At 36.5% G+C, this 21,523-nt stretch overlaps 1 protein-coding gene across 6 annotated transcripts in view; it reads left to right on the forward strand.

Annotated features, from left to right (window-relative positions):
• LOC120539703 (serine/threonine-protein kinase WNK1-like) overlaps positions 1-21,523 on the forward strand; it is a 332,709-nt gene that overhangs the window by 64,674 nt on the left and 246,512 nt on the right. For all 6 annotated transcript variants that reach the window (XM_039770078.1, XM_039770079.1, XM_039770080.1 and 3 more), the window contains exon 4: positions 21,163-21,383. In XM_039770078.1, coding sequence (XP_039626012.1) covers positions 21,163-21,383 — 221 coding nt within the window. The remainder of the gene's footprint in view (positions 1-21,162; positions 21,384-21,523) is intronic.

A 21,523-nucleotide genomic window follows, 5' to 3' on the forward strand; every position in this document is an offset into this window, starting at 1 on the left:
AACCTTTTGTAAGTAGTGCCTGGAGGATTCAGTGTGGAGAAACTGTAGAGACAGCGTGTGTATTAACCTTTGGATTTTTCTGTGAGTGTTTGGTGGCAGTGTCACAAACTCGCTTCCGTAACACTACGTTAGCTGCGGAGCTCAGCTCAGATTGACATGAGGTGAATGGGAGGGGAGATGATGACGTGACTCCCCCACCCGCCTTAACTGTCAATCCTCCACAAACACAGTCACTCAGAATTTGCATAAGCACAGCCCTTCACCTGCAATTTTAACTTAGTTACAAAGTGATCAAAACTCTGCGTCCTCTCATTAAACTTGTATCCCGCATTACCCGTGGGTATGACAAATGCCAGTGGCAGCCTGTCTATGAACTTAATTTAAATTTTAGGTTTACACCGTGCTTTGTTTCCGAAGTAGCAGGACTCATGACTATTGTTGTATGTGTCACTCGCTTGCTTCTTATTGTTTCGCTGCCTTCTCAATTATATAATGCATGTTTTCTTCAGCGCTTTTTGGAGCTCTTCCTGGTTTTCTACGTACTGCGTTGACAGTCAGTTCACGGATTACGTGGGAGGCGTGATGATGTCACACGAAACTCCGCCCCCATGGATTTCGAGCTGAACTATATACATATATATACATATATATATCTATACTAATAAAAGGCAAAGCCCTCACTCACTGACTCACTCACTCACTGACTCATCACTAATTCTCCAACTTCCCGTGTGGGTGGAAGGCTGAAATTTGGCAGGTTCATTCCTTACAGCTTCCTTACAAAAGTTGGGCAGGTTTTATATCGAAATTCTACGCGTAATGGTCATAACTGGAAGCAGTTTTTCTCCATTTACTGTAATGGAGATGAGCTTCAACGCCGTGGGCGGAGTTTCGTGTGACATCATCACGCCTCCCACGTAATCACGCATTACATAGAAAACCAGGAAGACCTCAAAAAAGCGCTGAAGAAAACATGCATTATATAATTGAGAAGGCAGCAAAACAATAAGAAGCGAGCGAAAGTGACATATACAACCATATTCATGAGTTCTGCTACTGAAACAAAGCACATGTAAACCTACACTTTAAATTAAGTTCATAGACAGGTTACGCTGGCGCTTGTAATTTAGTGCCTGCCCATATAAGGCCGTCCGTCAGCGCAATCCAATAGCAAACTGCCACGGGTAAATATTCACGTGTGAAGGACTGTGCTTATGGAGAGGAAGATGAGATGGTCAGGGTTGTGTTTGACACAAACTCAGCGAAACTGCGAGAGAAAGTTTTAAGTGCCAGGACTAAGGTAACATTAAATACAGCTATGGACATAGCACGAGATGGCACCAGCACAGCTGGGAAACTTCGATGCATGTACACCGAAAGTGGCTCACGGAACTGGACGAGTGCACAGATAAAAAGCAACAGTTCCAAAGAGCTGAACAAAACCAATTACACAATTGAAAAGGCAGCAAAAAATATGAAGCGTCTGATACTTGCAAGCATATTCATAAATCCAGCTACTGCGGAAACAAAGCACACGTTGGAAAAGTCAATGTCCCGCTAAAGGAAGACAGTGTAAAAAAAACCCGTGCATACAGTGTGTCAGGTCTCAGATAAAGAAGAAGACGAGCTGTTTATTGATGCAGTAAGAAACGAATCGATGAATGAAACCTGTCATCTTTACAACGATTGACAAACACGGAATGTAACTTGAACACACCACATCCTACAAATATAACCTGATTGAAAGAAATAATGATAATCAAATCCTTGATGACAGCAACACTCAGTAACACTAACAAAACAAATACTGTATATTGACAGTCATGTTACGCTATTTTTAAAATGTTCCCTTTTCTTTTCTAGCTTTTTAACACACTACTCGCATGATACGCTGGTATATATATATATATATATATATATATATATATATATGTATATATATATATCCCGATCTACATACTAATAATGGATACTTTATTCGCCATCAATGATTGTTTTGGTAAAGCCATACTCGTGTATTCATTAGATGAACGGTAAAAAGTAAGAGCGAGGGAGGATGACTCATTGAGGCATGCAGGCTGTAGTGCTGGCCAACTCTATCTGAATTGCGATCACATTTGAAAAAAATATATCTTTTCAAGTTCTATTTAGTTCATATGTGTCAAACTCAAGGGCCGCGGGCCACATCCGGCCCGGGCGTGTAATTATATCCGCCCGAGATCATTTTTATACCGTATTATTGTTATTAATGGCCCGGGTATATGAAGCGCTGGTAACACAATAAACTACAGATCCCATAATGCAGCGCTTCAGCTGCCTTGCCTAACACTTACCGCTAAGTAATCAAGTCTACCTTATGATGCTGCAAGTTATTGCGGAGCTAGAGTTATTGCACACTGAGTTTGCACGGCGCTTTGGTGACTTTGAAGAACAAAAAAAGTCCGTCTACATGCGGCTCGAACCTTGTGCATGTTTGGTAGCACATATCTGTGTGAGAAGCTCTTCTCAGTGATAAAGACTAACAAAACAGCACACAGGAGTCGCCTCACTGATGAGCACCTGCAATCCATCCTGAGAATCTCCACAACACAGAACCTCACAGCAAACAGAAACGAACTTGTGGCCAAAAAAAGATGCCAGGCGTCCAGCTCTGAAATGACATATGAGCAAAGACAACTGAATGATTTGATTTGTTATTGCACGTAAGAGCGGAGTCAACTGTTTTAACAAACAGCGTATTGCACTGATAACGAAATAGCTGTGTGTGTATATATGTAGATATGTATGTATATTTATATATATGTTTATATATGTGTGTGTGTGTATGTATGTATATATATATATATATGTATTTGTGTGTATATATGCGTGTGTATGTATGTATGTATGTGTGTGTATATATGTGTGTGTATATATGTAGATATATATATGTATGTATATATGTGTATATGTATAGATATGTATATATATATATATATGTTTATGTGTGTGTGTGTAAATATATATATATATCTATACTAATAAAAGGCAAAGCCCTCACTCACTCACTCACTCACTCACTGACTCATCACTAATTCTCCAACTTCCCGTGTAGGTAGAAGGCTGAAATTTGGCAGGCTTATTCCTTACAGCTTACTTACAAAAGTTGGGCAGGTTTCATTTCGAAATTCTACGCGTAAGGGTCATAACTGGAAGCTATTTTTTCCCATATAATGTAATGGAGTCTTGAGTTGGAGATGGCCGCGGGGGGCGGAGTTTCGTGTGACATCATCACTTCCTACGTAAGTACGTAGAGAACAAGGAAGAACTCAAGCGATGAGCACAAAACGCCATTTCACAATTGAGAAGGCAGAAAAACATTATGAAGCAAATGATGCATACAAGCATATTCATAAGTACAGATACTGCGGAAACAAAGCACGGCGTGAACCGTAAGTTTATATTAAATTAAGTTCATAGACAGGCTGCCACTAGCGTTCGTAATTTAGTGCCTGCCCATATAAGGTCAGCCCATCAGCGGCAATCCAATACAAACACTGCCGGTAAATATTCACGTGTGAAGGACTGTGCTTATGCAGAGGAAGATGAGATGGTCAGGGTGGTGTTTGGCACAAACTCATTGAAACTGCGAGAGAAACTTTTAAGTGCCGGGTCTTAGCTGACATTACACGAGATGGCACCAGTACAGCTGGGAACCATCGATGCAAGAGCACCAAGCGGCTCACGTGAACTGACGCAGTGCACAGACAAAAAGCAAGAGTTCCAAAGAGTGCTGAACAAAAACCGAATTACACAATTGAGAAGGCAGCAAAAAAATATGAAGCGTCTTATACATACAATCATATTCATAAGTGCAGCTACTGCGGAAACAAAGCACACGGTGGAAAAAGTGAATGTCCCGCTAAAGGAAGACAGCGTAAAAAAAAACCCGTGCATGCAGTTTGTCACATCACAGATAAAAAGGAAGACGAGTTGTTTATTGATGCAGTAAGGAACTAATCGATGAATGAAACCTCTTATCTTTACAACGATTGACAAACACGGAATGTAACTTGAACACATCCTACAAATACGAGCCTGATTGAAAGAAATAATGATAATCAAATCCTTGATGACAGCAACATTCAATAACACTCACAAAACAATTACTGTATATTGACAATCATGTTACGTTATTTTTAAAATGTTCCCTTTTCTTTTTCATAACTTCTACTTCTCCACTGTGATACACGGGTATATATATAAATGTACAGTAATCCCTCGCTATATCGCGCTTTGACTTTCGCGGTTTCACTCTATCGCGGATTTTAAATGTAAGCACATCTAAACATATATCCCAGATTTTTCACTGGTTCGCCGCTTTCTGCGGACAATGGGTCTTTTAATTTATGGTACATGCTTCCTCAGTTTGATTGCCCAGTTGATTTCATACAAGGGACGCTATTGGCGGATGGCTTAGAAGCTACCCAATCAGAGCATGTATTGCATATTAACTAAAACGCCTCAATGCTATAAGATATACTTCACGTGCTGTGCTTGTTTGCTTCTCTCTATCTTTCTCGCTCTCTCTGCCTGACGGAGGGGGTGTGAGCAGAGGGGCTGTTTGCACAGAGGGCACAGACGCTCCTCTACAAAATGCCGCTTTATTGCAGTGCTTCTGTATACTTAAAAGCATGTATTGATTTTTTGATTGTTTGCTTTTCTTTGCGAGCTCTCTCTGACATTCTCTGCTCCTGACGCTCCTTTATGACGGCGCCCTTTGAAGATAAGATATGTTTGCTTTCTTTTAATTGTGAGAAAGAACTGTCATCTCTGTCTTGTCATGGAGCACAGTTTAAATGTTTGACTAAAGGGTGTTATTTCATGTCTAGAGGGCTCTAATAATGTTAACAGGGTAGGAGAGTTTATAAGGGCTTAAAATATATAAAAATAACCACACAAACATATGGTTTCTACTTCGCGGATTTTCACCTATCGCGGGGGGGTCTGGAACGCAACCCCCGCGACCGAGGAGGGATTACTGTATATATATAACCCGATCTACAATACATACTTTAGCATAGACAAGCCACACGCTGTGGCTAATTGTAGAGTCTTAAGCCTCTAACGCCGACATTCGAGGTTCGATTCCAGAGTGGATGTACTGACTATGTAATGCGCTACCGATTCATTTTACCTTCAGATCTCCTTGGTTTGGGACGTATGAAAAAATATTAGGTTAACGCAGAATCATGTTACGTTATTTTGAAAATTTTCCCTTTCTTAGCACAAGCACAGTTGAGAAGCTTCGATGCATGTACTCCATAACGCGGCTAAAAATAACGATTTAATCACACTTTCAATTCCAAGCAAACGGGAACTTTTGTCAATGCATGATTTCCTGGTACATCCATTACACTGATGCACACATCACAGCTACAAAAATGTTAGAGTCGGAATAAAGCGCGCTCCTACGACTGATCATTTCACTACCCGAAAGTAAGCCTTGATAAAAGCATGGTTTTGTGCACACTGAAAAGCAAGCAAAATTAGATGCATTACAGAAAGCTGACTTTGTGGCTCTTACTGGGGATCATTGGACTTCCGTGACCGTTAGTAATTCTAAATACATCTAATTACAAAATGTTAAATGATCACACTGTTTTAGCCTAATGTACAAAATAATTTTGGCTAATGTTACTCAGAGTTTAAAGAGTAAGCTCGTCAAATTACCTTTTATGTTTCTGACTTATTTTTTTAAGAAGAAAAACTGCACTTTATGGTGAAATTTTGGTTGTTATTATTTAAAGACAATACTATTCTGAAAATTTACTTAAAGTACTTAAACTACTACTTTATTTTTAAGTCTGCACAATTTTAACCAGGGATGATATTTTTGTTTCTGTTTTGAATTCAAATGCAGTTTAAAGGCTTTTTATTCAGAAATTAAAACAGCTTCAGTTTACAATATTCATGTCCATGTCTATTATTTGATTCTGTAAGCCCACTAAAACCGCTTTTAAATAAAAAAAACATTTACGATTTGGGGCAAATTTATGTGTAACGATTACATACGATTAATCAAGATTAATTCTTACACAGCCTGTAATTAATTGGATTAATTTTTTAATCGAGTCCCACCCCTAATATATATATATGTAGATATATATATGTAGATTTGTATATATATATATGTGTATATACAGTATATATGTAGATATGTATATGTTGTATATACAGTATGTATATGTGTGTGTGTATATATACAGTATGTGTATATATATGTATGTGTGTATATGTATATATATATATATAACTGTATATATCTATCTATATTTGTATATATGTATATATATGTTTATATATGTGTCTGTGTGTGTATGTATATATATATATATATATATATGCCAGCAACACTCATGACATTGACAAAACAATTACATTGTCAATCATGTTACGCTATTATTAAAATGTTTCCTTTTCTTTTTTCTCCGCTGTTTAGGTATTTTGCTATATTATTTATATTTATATATATATATATATATATATATATATATATATATATATATATATATATACACACAGATACTGTATATATAAATAGATAGATATAAATAGATAGATATGACAGATATGACAACAACACTTATATCAATGACAAACCAATTACATTAACAATCATCTTACGCTATTTTTAAAATGTTTGCTTTTCTTTTCATAACTTCTTTAACACACTACTTCTCCTGCATGGCTGGTATTTTGCTAGTATATATATATATATATATATATATACACTCACCTAAAGGATTATTAGGAACACCTGTTCAGTTTCTCATTTATGCAATTATCTAATCAACCAATCACATGGCAGTTGCTTCAATGCATTTAGTGGTGTGGTCCTGGTCAAGACAATTTCCTGAACTCCAAACTAAATGTCAGAATGGGAAAGAAAGGTGATTTAAGCAATTTTGAGCGTGGCATGGTTGTTGGTGCCAGACGGGCCGGTCTGAGTATTTCACAGTCTGCTTAGTTACTGGGATTTTCACGCACAACCATTTCTAGGGTTTACAAAGAATGGTGTGAAAAGGGAAAAACATCCAGTATGTGGCAGTCCTGTGGGCAAAAATGCCTTGTTGATGCTAGAGGTCAGAGGAGAATGGGCCGACTGATTCAAGCTGATAGAAGAGAAACTTTGACTGAAATAACCACTCGTTACACCCGAGGTATGCAGCAAAGCATTTGTGAAGCCACGACACGCACAACCTTGAAGCAGATGGGCTACAACAGCAGAAGACCCCACCGGGTACCACTCATCTCCACTACAAATAGGAAAAAGAGGCTACAATTTGCACAAGCTCACCAAAATTGGACAGTTGAAGACTGGAATAAGAGGAGGCAGGCTCTACATTCAGAATTAAACCTCTTGACAACTAAAGAAACCGAACAACTAATTTACAAATCCAGACATCATTATTATGAACATGGAGAGAAAGCTAATAAGCTTTTAGCGCAACAAATCCACAAGCAAGATGTACGCAACGCAATCTCGGTAATTACTAACACGAACGGAGAATAAATCATCGAACACAAAAATATAATGTACACTTTTAGAGACTACTATAAATCCCTATATACTACTGAGTTTAAAGAAGACAATATACAATCTAATGCATTTCTGGATAAATTACAGATACCACAAATTGACGCTATTAGTGTGGAGGAGCTCGATAAACCTCTGTCATTATCAGAATTACTGGATGCTATAAAGTCACTCCAAGGTGGAAAAGCAGCAGGCCCTGACGGCTACCCTGCAGAGTTTTACAAGAAATTCTCCGCTCAGCTAGCTCCCCTCCTATTAGCAACATTTACAGAAGCCAGAGATAACCAATCTCTTCCACAAACCTTTCGCCAAGCACTAATCACTGTCTTCCAAAACAAAATAAGGACTTATTACAATGTGCATCATACAGACCAATTTCACTTCTGAATAACGACGTTAAAATACTCTCTAAAATCATAGCTAGAAGGATGGAGAAAGTGCTCCCCTCAGTAATATCACAAGACCAAACTGGATTTATTAGGGGCCGACACTTATCTTCAAATCTTCGACGCCTGTTTAATGTAATATACTCACCAACTAAATCAAACACCCCAGAAATATTATTATCATTGGATGCAGAAAAGCATTCGACATGATTGAATGGAAATACCTTTTACTATTTTGGAGAAGTTTGGGTTTGGCCCAACATTTGTGCATGGATTAAATTACTGTATACTAACCCAGAAGCTTCAGTTTGCATCAATAACATTTGCTCAGACTACTTTAAACTAGAACGTGGCACAAGACAAGGATGCCCTTTGTCACCACTGCTGTTTGCAATTGCCATTGAACCACTGGCAATACATTGTCGAAATACTGATCAGATAAAGGGGATTAGCAGAGAAGGACTGGAACAGAAAATCTCATTATATGCAGATGACATGGTACTGTATATATCGGACCCAGAAAATTCTGTGCCTGCAGTCTTAGCAGCACTCACAGAATTTCAAAAGCTCTCTGGTCTCAGAATTAATCTGAATAAAAGTGTACTCTTTCCGTGAATTCGCAAGCATATAATATTAGATTAGACACCCTTCCTTTTATCATTGCAGAACAGTTTAAATACCTCGGGGTAAACATCACAAGTAAACATAAAGCTCTTTATCAACAAAATTTCGTGTCTGCATGGAAAAAATTAAACAAGACTTGCATAGATGGTCAACCCTTCATCTCACACTAGCTGGAAGAATTAACACTGTTAAGATGAATATTCTTCCTAAGCTCCTTTTTATTTCAAAACATACCAATATACATTAATAAATCGTTTTTAAGCAATTAGATTCAACAATAACCTCATTTATTTGGAATTCTAAACATCCACGCATCAAAAGAGCGACTCTACAAAGACAAAAGGCAGAAGGCGGTATGGCTCTACCTAACTTCCAGTTTTATTACTGGGCGCAAATATACAGTCGATAAGAACCTGGACACAAATAGAAGAACATACACAGGCATGGACCGCAATAGAAGTAAAATCCTGCAGTACTTCTTTGTATTCCTTGCTTTGTGCTCCAATAAACACACGCTATCGGCAATACACTAATAACCCAATTGTGCTCCACTCACTTAGAATCTGGAACCAATGTAGAAAGCATTTTAAGACGGAGAAGCTTCTTTCTGTGGCACCCTGCAAAAGAACCACCTCTTTCAACCCTCACAAACATATGCAGTTTTAATATCTGGAAAAATTTGGAATTAACTTGCTTAGAGATCTTTATATAGACAACGCCTTTGCATCCTATGAACAATTACATTCCAAATTTAACATTCCAGCTACAAATTTCTTTCACTATCTTCAAATCAGGAACTTTGTTAAACAGAACCTTCCAGATTTTCCTCATCTTGCACCCTCATCCACGCTGGAAAATTATTGCTCAATTTCAAGGAGTTAGACTCCATCTCTACAATATATAAAATCCTTTTACAATCCCTTCCTTTCAAAGATCCAAGAGGACACTGGGAAAATGATCTCTCAATTAATATATCAGAAAAGGAGTGGAAAGTAGCAATGCAGAGAATTCACTCAAGCTCCATATGCAAAGCATACAATTATACAACTCAAAATTATATATCGAGCACATCTGTCTCACTAAAACTCTCCAAAATGTTTCCAGGGCATGATCCAACCTGTGAACGCTGCAAAAGCCCAGCCTCACTAGGTCACATGTTCTGGGCCTGCACCAAATTAACATTATTCTGGACAAAAATTTTAATTACCTCTCAGACAGTCTTGGACTCACAATCCCTCCTAACCCATTAACAGCTGTGTTTGGGGTTCTTCCAGAGGGTCTTAAAGTGGAGAAAGACAAACAAATTGTGATTGCATTCACTACACTGTTGGCACGCAGACTTATTCTGATAAACTGGAAGAACCCAAACTCTCCTCTTTTAAGTCAGTGGGAAACTGATGTGTTATATTATTTAAAATTGGAAAAATCAAATACTCAGTTAGAGGATCTGTGCAGACTTTTTTCAAAACATGGCAGGATCTAATCAGTAATATTTTGAAATAAGTTTATAAAGCACAGAGAATTTGTTGATTTAGGTATTTTTAAAAGCCTTAAATTTTACACGTTTGGCTTGCTCTCTCTCTCAAGGGTGGGGATCGATCTGTTCTTAGCATAATTTTTTTTTTTGTAAAAATTGATTGCTATGTATTGATTGTAATAAAATTAATAAAATAAAAAAAAAAAAAAAAACTGGAAAAATGTTGCCTGGTCTGATGAGTCTCGATTTCTGTTGAGACATTCAAATGGTAGAGTCAGAATTTGGTGTAAACTGAATGAGAACATGGATCCATCATGCCTTGTTACCACTGTGCAGGCTGGTGGTGGTGGTGTAATGGTGTGGGGGATGTTTTCTTGGCACACTTTAGGCCCCTTAGTACCAATTGGGCATCGTTTAAATGCCACGGCCTACCTCAGCATTGTTTCTGACCATGTCCATCCCTTCATGACCACCATGTACCCATCCTCTGATGGCTACTTCCAGCAGGATAATGAACCATGTCACAAAGCTTGAATCATTTCAAATTGGTTTCTTGAACATGACAATGAGTTCACTGTACTAAAATGGCCCCCACAGTCACTAGATCTGAACCCAATAGGGCATATTTGGGATGTGGTGGAATGGGAGCTTCGTGCCCTGGATGATCCCTCAAATCTCCATCAACAGCAAGATGCTATCCTACCAATATGGGCCAACATTTCTAAAGAATGCTTTCAGGACCTTGTTGAATCAATGCCACGTTGAATTAAGGCAGTTCCGAAGGCGAAAGGGGGTCAAACACCGTATTAGTATGGTGTTCCTAATAACTTTAGGTGAGTGTGTATATATATATATATATATATATATATATATATATATATATAGATATATAGATATATAGATATATATATATATATATATATATATAGATATATAGATATAGATATATAATATACACATACACACACATATATATACAGTGCATCCGGAAAGTATTCACAACGCATCACTTTTTCCACATTTTTTTATGTTACAGCCTTTTTCCAAAATTAATTAAATTCATTTTTTTCCTCAGAATTCTACACACAATACCCATAATGACAACGTGAAAAAAGTTTACTTGAGATTTTTGCAAAGTTATTAAAAATAAAAAAGTTGAGAAAGCATATGTACATAAGTATTAACAGCCTTTGCCATGCAGCTCAAAATTGATCTTGGGTGCATCCTGTTTTCCCTGATCATCCTTGAGATGTTTCTGCAGCTTAATTGGAGTCCACCTGTGGTAAATTCAGTTGATTGGACATGATTTAGAAAGACACACACCTGTCTATATAAGGTCCCACAGTTGACAGTTCATTTCAGAGCACAAACCAAGCATGAAGTCAAAGGAATTGTCTGTAGACTTCCGAGACATGATTGTCTCGATGCACAAATCTGGGGAAGGTTACAGAAAAATTTCTGCTGCTTTGAAGGTCCCAATGAGCACAGTGGCCTCCATCATCCGTAAGTGGAAGAAGTTCGAAACCATATAATATAGATATACGAGTATATTAGATATATATAGATATTTGTGATATATAGATATATGATATATAGATATATGATATATAGATATAGATTTATGAGATATATATATATATATATATATATATATATATATATATATATATACTGTAGATATATATATATATATATATATACTGTAGATATACACGTATATATACAGTGGTGTGAAAAACTATTTGCCCCCTTCCTGATTTCTAATTCTTTTGCATGTTTGTCACACAAAATGTTTCTGATCATCAAACACATTTAACCATTAGTCAAATATAACACAAGTAAACACAAAATGCAGTTTTTAAATGATGGTTTTAATATTTAGGAGAAAAAAATCCAAACCTACATGGCCCTGTGTGAAAAAGTAATTACCCCTTGTTAAAAAATAACCTAACTGTGGTGTATCACACCTGAGTTCACTTCCGTAGCCACCCCAGGCCTGATTACTGCCACACCTGTTTCAATCAAGAAATCACTTAAATAGGAGCTGCCTGACACAGAGAAGTAGACCAAAAGCACCTCAAAAGCTAGACATCATGCCAAGATCCAAAGAAATTCAGGAACAAATGAGAACAGAAGTAACTGAGATCTATCAGTCTGGTAAAGGTTATAAAGCCATTTCAAAAGCTTTGGGACTCCAGCTTAACCACAGTGAGAGCCATTATCCACAAATGGCAAAACATGGAATAGTGGTGAACCTTCCCAGGAGTGGCCGGCTGACCCAAAAATTACCCCAAGAGCGCAGAGACGACTCATCCGAGAGGTCACAAAAGACCCCAGGACAACGTCTAAAGAACTGCAGGCCTCACTTGCCTCAATTAAGGTCAGTGTTCACAACTCCACCATAAGAAAGAGACTGGCAAAACGCCTGCATGGCAGATTTCCAAGACGCAAACCACTGTTAAGCAAAAAGAACATTAGGGCTCGTCTCAATTTTGCTAAGAAACATCTCAATGATTGCCAAGACTTTTGGGAAAATACCTTGTGGACTGATGAGACAAAAGTTGAACTTTTGGAAGGCAAATGTCCCGTTACATCTGGCGTAAAAGGAACACAGCAGAAAAAGAACATCATACCAACAGTAAAATGTGGTGGTGGTAGTATGATGGTCTGGGGTTGTTTTGCTGCTTCAGGACCTGGAAGGCTTGCTGTGATAGATGGAACCATGAATTCTACTGTCTACCAAAAAATCCTGAAGGAGAATGTCCGGCTATCTGTTCGTCAACTCAAGCTGAAGCGATCTTGGGTGCTGCAACAGGACAATGACCCAAAACACACCAGCAAATCCACCTCTGAATGGCTGAAGAAAAACAAAATGAAGACTTTGGAGTGGCCTAGTCAAAGTCCTGACCTGAATCCAATTGAGATGCTATGGCATGACCTTAAAAAGGCGGTTCATGCTAGAAAACCCTCAAATAAAGCTGAATTACAACAATTCTGCAAAGATGAGTGGGCCAAAATTCCTCCAGAGCGCTGTAAAAGACTCATTGCAAGTTATCGCAAACGCTTGATTGCAGTTATTGCTGCTAAGGGTGGCCCAACCAGTTATTAGGTTCAGGGGGCAATTACTTTTTCACACGGGCCATGTAGGTTTGGATTTTTTTTTCTCCCTAAATAATAAAAACCATCATTTAAAAAGTGCATTTTGTGTTTACTTGTGTTATATTTGACTAATGGTTAAATGTGTTTGATGATCAGAAACATTTTGTGTGACAAACATGCAAAAGAATAAGAAATCAGGAAGGGGGCAAATAGTTTTTCACACCACTGGCTGCGGCAGATAGTGGGTCACTTTCGGAGAGTGGGAATGGACCGTGTGTCTGCCTGGAGAGTTTCCAACCGGGATCCTAAGTTGTTTTGTCGTGTAGTGGGTGCGGCAATGCACTGTACCAGTGCATTCTCCCCAACTTGACTTGAGTGCAGTGCAAGGAGCAGTACTTGCATGCATGTTTTTCTGCAGCTTAATGAAAACAAAATTTAATTACTTAGTGAACTGATAGTGCTGGCAAGCCCGAATTATATTGGTCAGCTGCATTCATTAAAATGTACACATCTTGACTGATTCTGATGTTGTCATTTTTAATGAACATCGGCCAATAACAATACAGTTCCCGATATATCGTGCATCTCTAGTCTAACACTTGCCAACAGCAAAACTAAGGAGCTTTTTATACACTTTTTAATGCATACCCACAATCCCATCTACATCAGAGGTGATACTTTAAATTCTTTTGAGTAATCATCCCTTATTCAGCTGCCGTTAAAAAAAAAAAGTCACTAATTTCTTTACTTTCTTAGACCTCAGACATTTATAGAGTGAAGTTTTTTTTTTTTCTTTTTTACTTTTCATTTCTGACATATGTTACATGAATATTGACACTCGCACAAGCAGATTCAGGGAAGGTTTCTATCCATAGGTCATAAGATTACTGAATGGCTGGTCGTAATAACTGTGTTGCATCTTCTTTTGGATCTTAATGTTACACAAAAAAGAATGTCAGCAGAATGCACCCTTGGGTTGGGCTAACAATATAAGGCAATTATAAGAGAAAATAACTTGCATAATGATCATATCAGATTACTTGGACCTTGTATGTTAGTTTGTACATCCACATGGAGAGAGCTTGCTGAAATTAATAGTATCAGTTTCCATCTTGTGGAAGAATGGTCATGTTGACATTTAGAACTAAGAAGTCTTAACTATCAAGGGGAAAGCCCTTTATAATTCAAAAGTTTGTACAGCCTTTCACGCAGGCTAACATTATTCAGAACAAAAAACTTTCCATCTTATTTTTTTAAAATCATGAATTATTAAAAATACAACAGATGAATAGTGAAAACTTGTCATAATGAGGTTGCAAGGAAAGATAGATACCCCTTTGAAATATCCAGACACACAGTAATTTTAATTAAAAAAAAAAAAAAAAAAGTAATAAGCAACATTTTCTCAGCAGTTCATGCACAATGACTTTTATACTTAAAAGTTATGTAAACAGAATTGTTCTGGTTTGTTAAAGGGTATGTTTTTTGAACCTGTAATGAATATAATGCATACTTATAATGTTACTACTTTAAACAGTGTTATGTATATGCTGATGACCAATATTCTCTTGGACTTGTCATGTCCCATGTCTCAAAACAGAGAGACACGACCTCAAAAAGTTGTGAAAATTGAACTTTTTTTTTCAGCTTTGGAGTTTTGGGAAAATGAATGAAAAACCATTTTCACAATTTCTAATTTTTCTGTTTTTCATGTTAGTGAAGATCAATATTAAGTCATCAATTTTTAAAGAGCTTTAAAGAAAAGAATATGCAGAAATTAATTTAGGAACATATGGTGAGTGAAAGAAATTCTCAGTTTATGCTAAGTAAAATCTTTTTTGAATTATTTAAATATTTTAGTTTTTTCAGGAAATATTTGAAATCTTGCAAGGGCTGCCAAATGCTAAAAATATGGTGATGGCTGCCATTTTTAAAGGGGGGGCTAGCAGGAAGCAGGGTAGGGGAAGAAATGAAATAAAATTGTAGCCATCAATCAGCTATAAACTATTCAGCAACAGCTTTTTTCAGAATTGGGTGATTCTTGATGGAATGACCACTCATTGTTTAACTTTCTAATTGTTGTCTTTTTTTTTTACTGCTTCTCTTATTTTACATTCAGAAGCATGCACTAGTTCATTCACTGTATATTTATAATGTGTTTTTTTTTTCCTTTCTAAACATAAGTGCTTAACTCTGTCAGTTTCTTTTTGAATCACTTTCTCTTTGGAGTTTGCTTCCAATAATTATATCCAAATGCTGATAATTAATGACCTACATAGCAGACTCTGAGGTAACACACTCAGTGCTAAAGGGAAACAAATTCAGTGTTACTGATTTTTTTTGTGCTTTTTAGTAAATAGTGGCTTAAATAAGTAGAACATTAAAAAGAATAAAATGCTACAAAGCAAAAGATAAAATAATAATTATGTATCTAAATTCTGGCTTTGTTCAGTAAAGATTTAGCATAACCAGCTTATTATTTCTGGATTGACAGAAAACACACAAACGGGGAAATAACACCTTGCTTGATTAATGAAGGAGTCAAATTAAAGCTGGAAATTATTTAGAAATGAACACATGCTCACCAAAGTACTGTTAATACAACAATGTTTTCTTCTAATATGATTTTTCACTTTAAGCCTTTATGTTTAATGTACTATGTCCCTATTTTAGCTACATAAGTGGTAGATCCAGATTTACAGCAAAATAAAAATAGTTAAAAATACCAGTACCAAGTACCAATAAATACTAATAATAAAATAAGTATGGACTCTGCAAAACTATTTAGCTGTTACTGTGGCAGTCTTGTGTTTGGTTTTGATAATGTGTGTGGGGGACACAAAGTATTAGTTGTGAGAAGTTTTATTTGAACACATTTAGTAGAAAGTGTTTATTGTTGTCTTGAATGCTTGAAGAACATCTAGTAAATTAAAAAAAAATGTACACCAGTGCATATGTCATTTTAGTATTTTTTTAAATAATGCTTAAAATTATTTAAGAAGTAAAATTTACTTGAACTGTATAAAATGCATTTTGTTTATTTAATTCAGATGCTCCAAAATTTATGTATTAAATAAATCATGTGAACCAGTTTTTTGATATTTTCAGGGCTCACGGATTTCACTAATTATTTCCCTGGTATTACAGCTATTGTTGTTTGTTATACTCTAGGACGAATTCTTCATGGCATGTTGAGAGTCTACTGTCATGAAGCCTTATTTCAGTTTACCTCTGAGCTTCGGTACTTTTCATGACTTATCAAAAGACCTTTGGTCCATGATATGAGCATTATTGTTATTTTCTGGGATTTTTTTTTTTATTAAAAAAAAAAAAAAGGATTTTTCTTTTGTTTCCTCCAAGTGATCTGGTTTCCTCCCACTGTCCAAAGACATGCAGGTTGGGTGCATTGGTGATCTTGAATTGTCCCAAGTGTGTGCTTGGGTTGTGTGTGTGTGTGTGTGTGTGTGTGCGCACGATGTGCCCTGCGGTGGGCTTATGCCCTGCCTGGGGATTTGTTCCTGCCTTTTTGCCCTGCGTTGGCTGGGGTTGGCTCCTGCAGCCTCGCATGAACCTGTGTTAGGATATAGCGGGTTGGATAAGGGATGGATGGATTTTTCTTTTAAGGTTTCACAATTTATCATCATCCCAATACCAATGCATTTACTATTTATGAGCAAGACCTCCTGGATCATTTATTATTCATACATACTTATTTAATCTCATCTTTGATGCCTGATTCAATTACTTATTTTGTTATTGTGTTTAGCATTACATATATTAGTAGTGCAAAATTATCACAAAAATTCATAATTAATGATTATTGCCCTTAATATTTTAATAGTGATTATTAATTTCAATTAATAGCACTAAAATGAAAGTATATATTATCGTTGTCACTTGCACATTCTGTATTGTACATGCGCAGTGTAGTCAGACCTCAGTTTTGCAGTTTTCTAGGGAACCGCTTTAGTGCTAGATTAGTTAAAAAATTAAAACTGTAGTGTTTAAAACAATACTGTTTCTTTTTGTATTGTTTGCATTAAAATACAGGGTACTTGTATTTGTCATTGGATTTTTAAACTAATTTTGAAATTAAATGCAAGTATAATCCAACCACCTTTTTTCTTCTTCAAAATAAGTGTTACTTCTATTTAAACAGCCATAACCACCACTTACCATTTAAACAATATGGTAAATATAAGATTAAGATTGTTTTGTGCTGCAAAAGTTGCATATGTATGTAAAATCAAAATACAGGATGAAATCTTAAATAACAGTAGTGTAAGGTTGAGAAATTAATTTAAAAACCACCTTATAGTTGTGAAATCAATAAAGAATAAGTTTGGTATTTTTCAAGTTGAAGTTATTTCTTCACAATCACAGTATGTGTTAATTTGCCACATTAAATTGCTTTCTAAAGTAAAGCACATTTTAAATATTTTAAAAGTAACTTGAAACAATGCATTTAAAAATATGCTTCACTTTAGAATGCAATTTAATCCAGACTCTGAACTCTGTACTGCCCCCCGCTCTCTGATCTGCCCCTAGTAGTGAATTTATATGCAGTGCAATTATGTATATTTTGCTACATGGTCCTTGGGAATGTTATTTTGTGCCACTGTATGCTGCGATATGGTATATGGATGGTATGACAATAAAGCCACTTGACTAATGTGGCAATTTAATACATACCACGTTTGTGAAAAAATAACTTGGACTTAAAAAATGTCACAATTATCCTTTAAATGGAAAAGTATTAACATATATTGAAAGTTCAGTAGGTATTTGGATAGTAGCTAGTGTTGCTCAAAGAAATTTGTCAAAGCATTTTTGGTAGCAAATTTTCTGGGTTCACAAGTGACCTTGTTTACAGAATTTCTCAGTGAAAATTTGCATGTGGCCAGTTTAGGCAGACCTAACAAGTGCCCCATTATGCTCTGTGAGGCCTGTTTAACATCTAAGAACTGGAGCAGTAAATGAGACTTCCACTATGACTATAACGCTGTTGCTCATCAGTGGGTATGCCTTCCTTTACTTGTAATGTATTATACAGTTATGCACAAAGTGTGGTAGGAGTTTGATGTAGCCGTGAAATTGTCATGATATGAAATGTACAGCCAGCATCTGTTTTACGTGGGGGAAAAGTGAACCCATGAGAGAGCACGTTGTGAGGTAAGTGATCCGTGAGTGAGTGCAGCTCACTTGTAATGTTGTCACAGACATGGTAGGTGTAACAGTGTATGCAAGCGTAAGAATAAATAATTGGTTTTCCTTACAGGTGTGCGCATCTGCCCTCAAATCGTATATGTGATTCAAAACATACAATTGTGTGTGTATGTACTTCATTACACATGCCAGTATTTAAATATAGCTCATTATATATTTTTTTCTTTTTAAAAGGTTGCTTGATTATGGTCAAGTGCTACTTTGCATTGGTCCTTCAACATTACGCACATTTTATGAACAAAAGTTGAAACATCATCATCATTTAAAATGCAGCAATATAGGAAAAATCAAAGTAGGACAGAAATGTGACATGCACACTGATAAAGTTTTAAAAACACAGCGTTCGGCATTGATATTAGTGACATTTCTAGTGTTAAATTATTTTATCTCTCTACTAGGTGCCTCTTCGAGGAGCTTGAGACAATGTGGTATAAAGTTTGGGAACCAATCTCTAGATTTCTTTGCCCCTGCAAAGGGGTGGGCCTGTTTCAGGCAAGCATCTTAGTCAGGTTAAGTAGTGTAGATTGCATCAAACAATCACTTTGTTTATCATTAGATATGAGAGTTTGTGCATGAATGTAGTTGATCCAGCACGTCTCTGACTTTTGCCTATGCGAAAGTGTGTTTTCTCTGTAACTGAGCCCACTGTAGAAAACAACAATGCTGCCAGATGCGTGACATAATCTTGTGAACATTACTTACACTTCTCATTTTTGCTGGAGATGTTGCAAACAGAAGAGAACAAAATTCGTAATTTTTTTTAAAAGATATTGAATATAGGATAAGATATAGGATTAGGCACCAAAACATGAATTCAGCATGGTCTGATCAATGATGCAAGTCCCTTGAATTCACCAATGAACTCTTTTCTTATTGAATGTATCTGTAATGGGTTACAACATTCGTTTGTTGTTTAGAGCCGTCTGTAACTGGAAATGTTTGGTCTCTAATAATCTGGGAGTACTAAAGGGAATGCAGGAATTGTCACTTTTCAGGGTTTGTGTATCATGGTAGCCATAATCAACCCCAGCCAGCACTACACGCCATTGTGAAGAGGCAGTCTGGGTGCACCCCAAGGAGACGTGGTCGCTCCTCCGAAACCCCTGTTAAAACATTAATACAATGGGAAACAAATACAGTGGGTTTTTTTCTAACCTCCTCTTTGCTTAGTCAGCTGCTGGATTGCTGCTGCTGCCTAGCCGCGTGATCTGCATCTTGCGCGGCGATTTGAACGTTTAAAAGCCTGTACAGCAGATGTCCTTTTGCCTCACTGCCTTTTCTTTCTTCTCCCCCAGACATCCTCAAACACTATTCGATCTCTTTTCACTGTTCCGTTATTTCACCGAGTACTATTTTCCAATTGTTTGCGCTAATGCAATCTTTACTATCATTTTTTTGAGACTTTCGAATTTTCCTACTTTCATTATTTCTAATCTGCTCTGCATGTGTATCACATCAATGTTTTTGAATTCTTTATGAAGTCCTATTTTGTCTTTTTCCGGCTCAGGGCGTGGTTAAATCTATTAGCACAAAGTCTGGTCTCACGTGACAGGCTGATTATTACTTTCCTTATTTTCAGAATTTGCATATAGATTATTTTTGTTCTTTTTTGCTTTCTTTATTGCATTCTTTTCTCTCCCGACACTCTTGGGTCGCTTTTCGTTGTGCTGCTCTTTCTTCTTCGCTTAGTCATTGATGTGTCATCTAGAACGTATAAAATTTTTAAGAGCTGAGAGCACAGGAAGTGTGTCTGCCAAAAGCATTCTATCAACTGAGAGGTTAGATGACCGTGGTCTTGTTTGAAAATGGTTGTAAGTAGGGCGTGACTTGCAAAAGTCACCGTCTTATGGGACTTGCTTCCAAAGGTTGTAAGTATGATGTGACTTGACCGTCTCACGTGATGTGAAACTGTCTCTCTGTCTTCTCTGTCTCTCTTCAAAAGATCACATCTTGTTGCAGGGAATAAAGTCTTGTCTCCTCCTAAGATTTTTTTTTTTTTTTATAATAGAGAGATATGACTAACTGTACAACACTAGCTTATAGTAACAACTTGGGGGTTAGAGTTGCCAGGGCCTCTGTACTAAGATTGAGATCATTCCAAGGATTGATGTTTTACTCTGATTCAGATTAAAATATGTATTTCTTTGAATATGTTTTAAAGTTTAAAATTCTGAAGGATACTTAGCCGCTATGTCAGGAACACACAACTTCTAAGGAAGCCATTAAAATACTTTTTACTCAATTAATTGTTAAATATTTATATATTTTATGCCTCATGGCATTGATGTTATTTAAAGATTACACATTTTATTATCATCATTTTTCATATTATACATCAGCTGATTAAATTTTTGTCTAAGTGGAACTGCCTAAAGCCTGCATTATTTTCCACAGTTGACTGACACTGTGGTGCTAGATTTTTTTTTCAACTGAAAGTCCTACATATTTGGTTACATGGTTGTCATGGCTTTAGGAAAGGACATCAAGTCTGTGCTAATTTGTTGGGTGTTTTTAATAATACTATGGCTAACAGTAAATACTGATGTGTTGTGTTTAATAGATGGTAATAAATTAAATATAGGCCATTAATTTTTTGAAACATCACTACTGAGTAGAGGGTCTTCAGATTACTGTAACGTGCTTGGTTTTGTATGGAAATACTTGTAATGAAGCGTCATATTGTATTTAATAAACTACTGAAGGTTTTAGTCTGTTTTGCATGTTTTGTAATAATTGGTATCAATATTAATTTTATTTACCTTTTTTGTCAGGTATTTGAAGCGCTTCAAGGTAATGAAGATTAAAGTGCTTAGAAGCTGGTGTAGACAAATACTGAAGGGCCTGCAGTTCTTGCACACAAGGACACCTCCCATTATCCACAGAGACCTGAAGTGTGACAATATTTTCATTACTGGTCCTACTGGCTCAGTCAAGATTGGTGATCTTGGTCTTGCCACTTTAAAGCGAGCTTCATTTGCAAAGAGTGTTATAGGTATGTCTATCTTTAACCTCAATCTGTACTTGAATCTTCTCATAATGAAACTCCATAGAGTTTTTACAATGTACATATGTGAGGTTCGGTTTTAAATGATAATTGTAGCTTTCAGAAGATTATGAGAATTTAAAATGTAT

Source organism: Polypterus senegalus, chromosome 11, assembly GCF_016835505.1.
Source record: "Polypterus senegalus isolate Bchr_013 chromosome 11, ASM1683550v1, whole genome shotgun sequence".
Lineage (NCBI taxonomy): Eukaryota > Metazoa > Chordata > Cladistia > Polypteriformes > Polypteridae > Polypterus > Polypterus senegalus.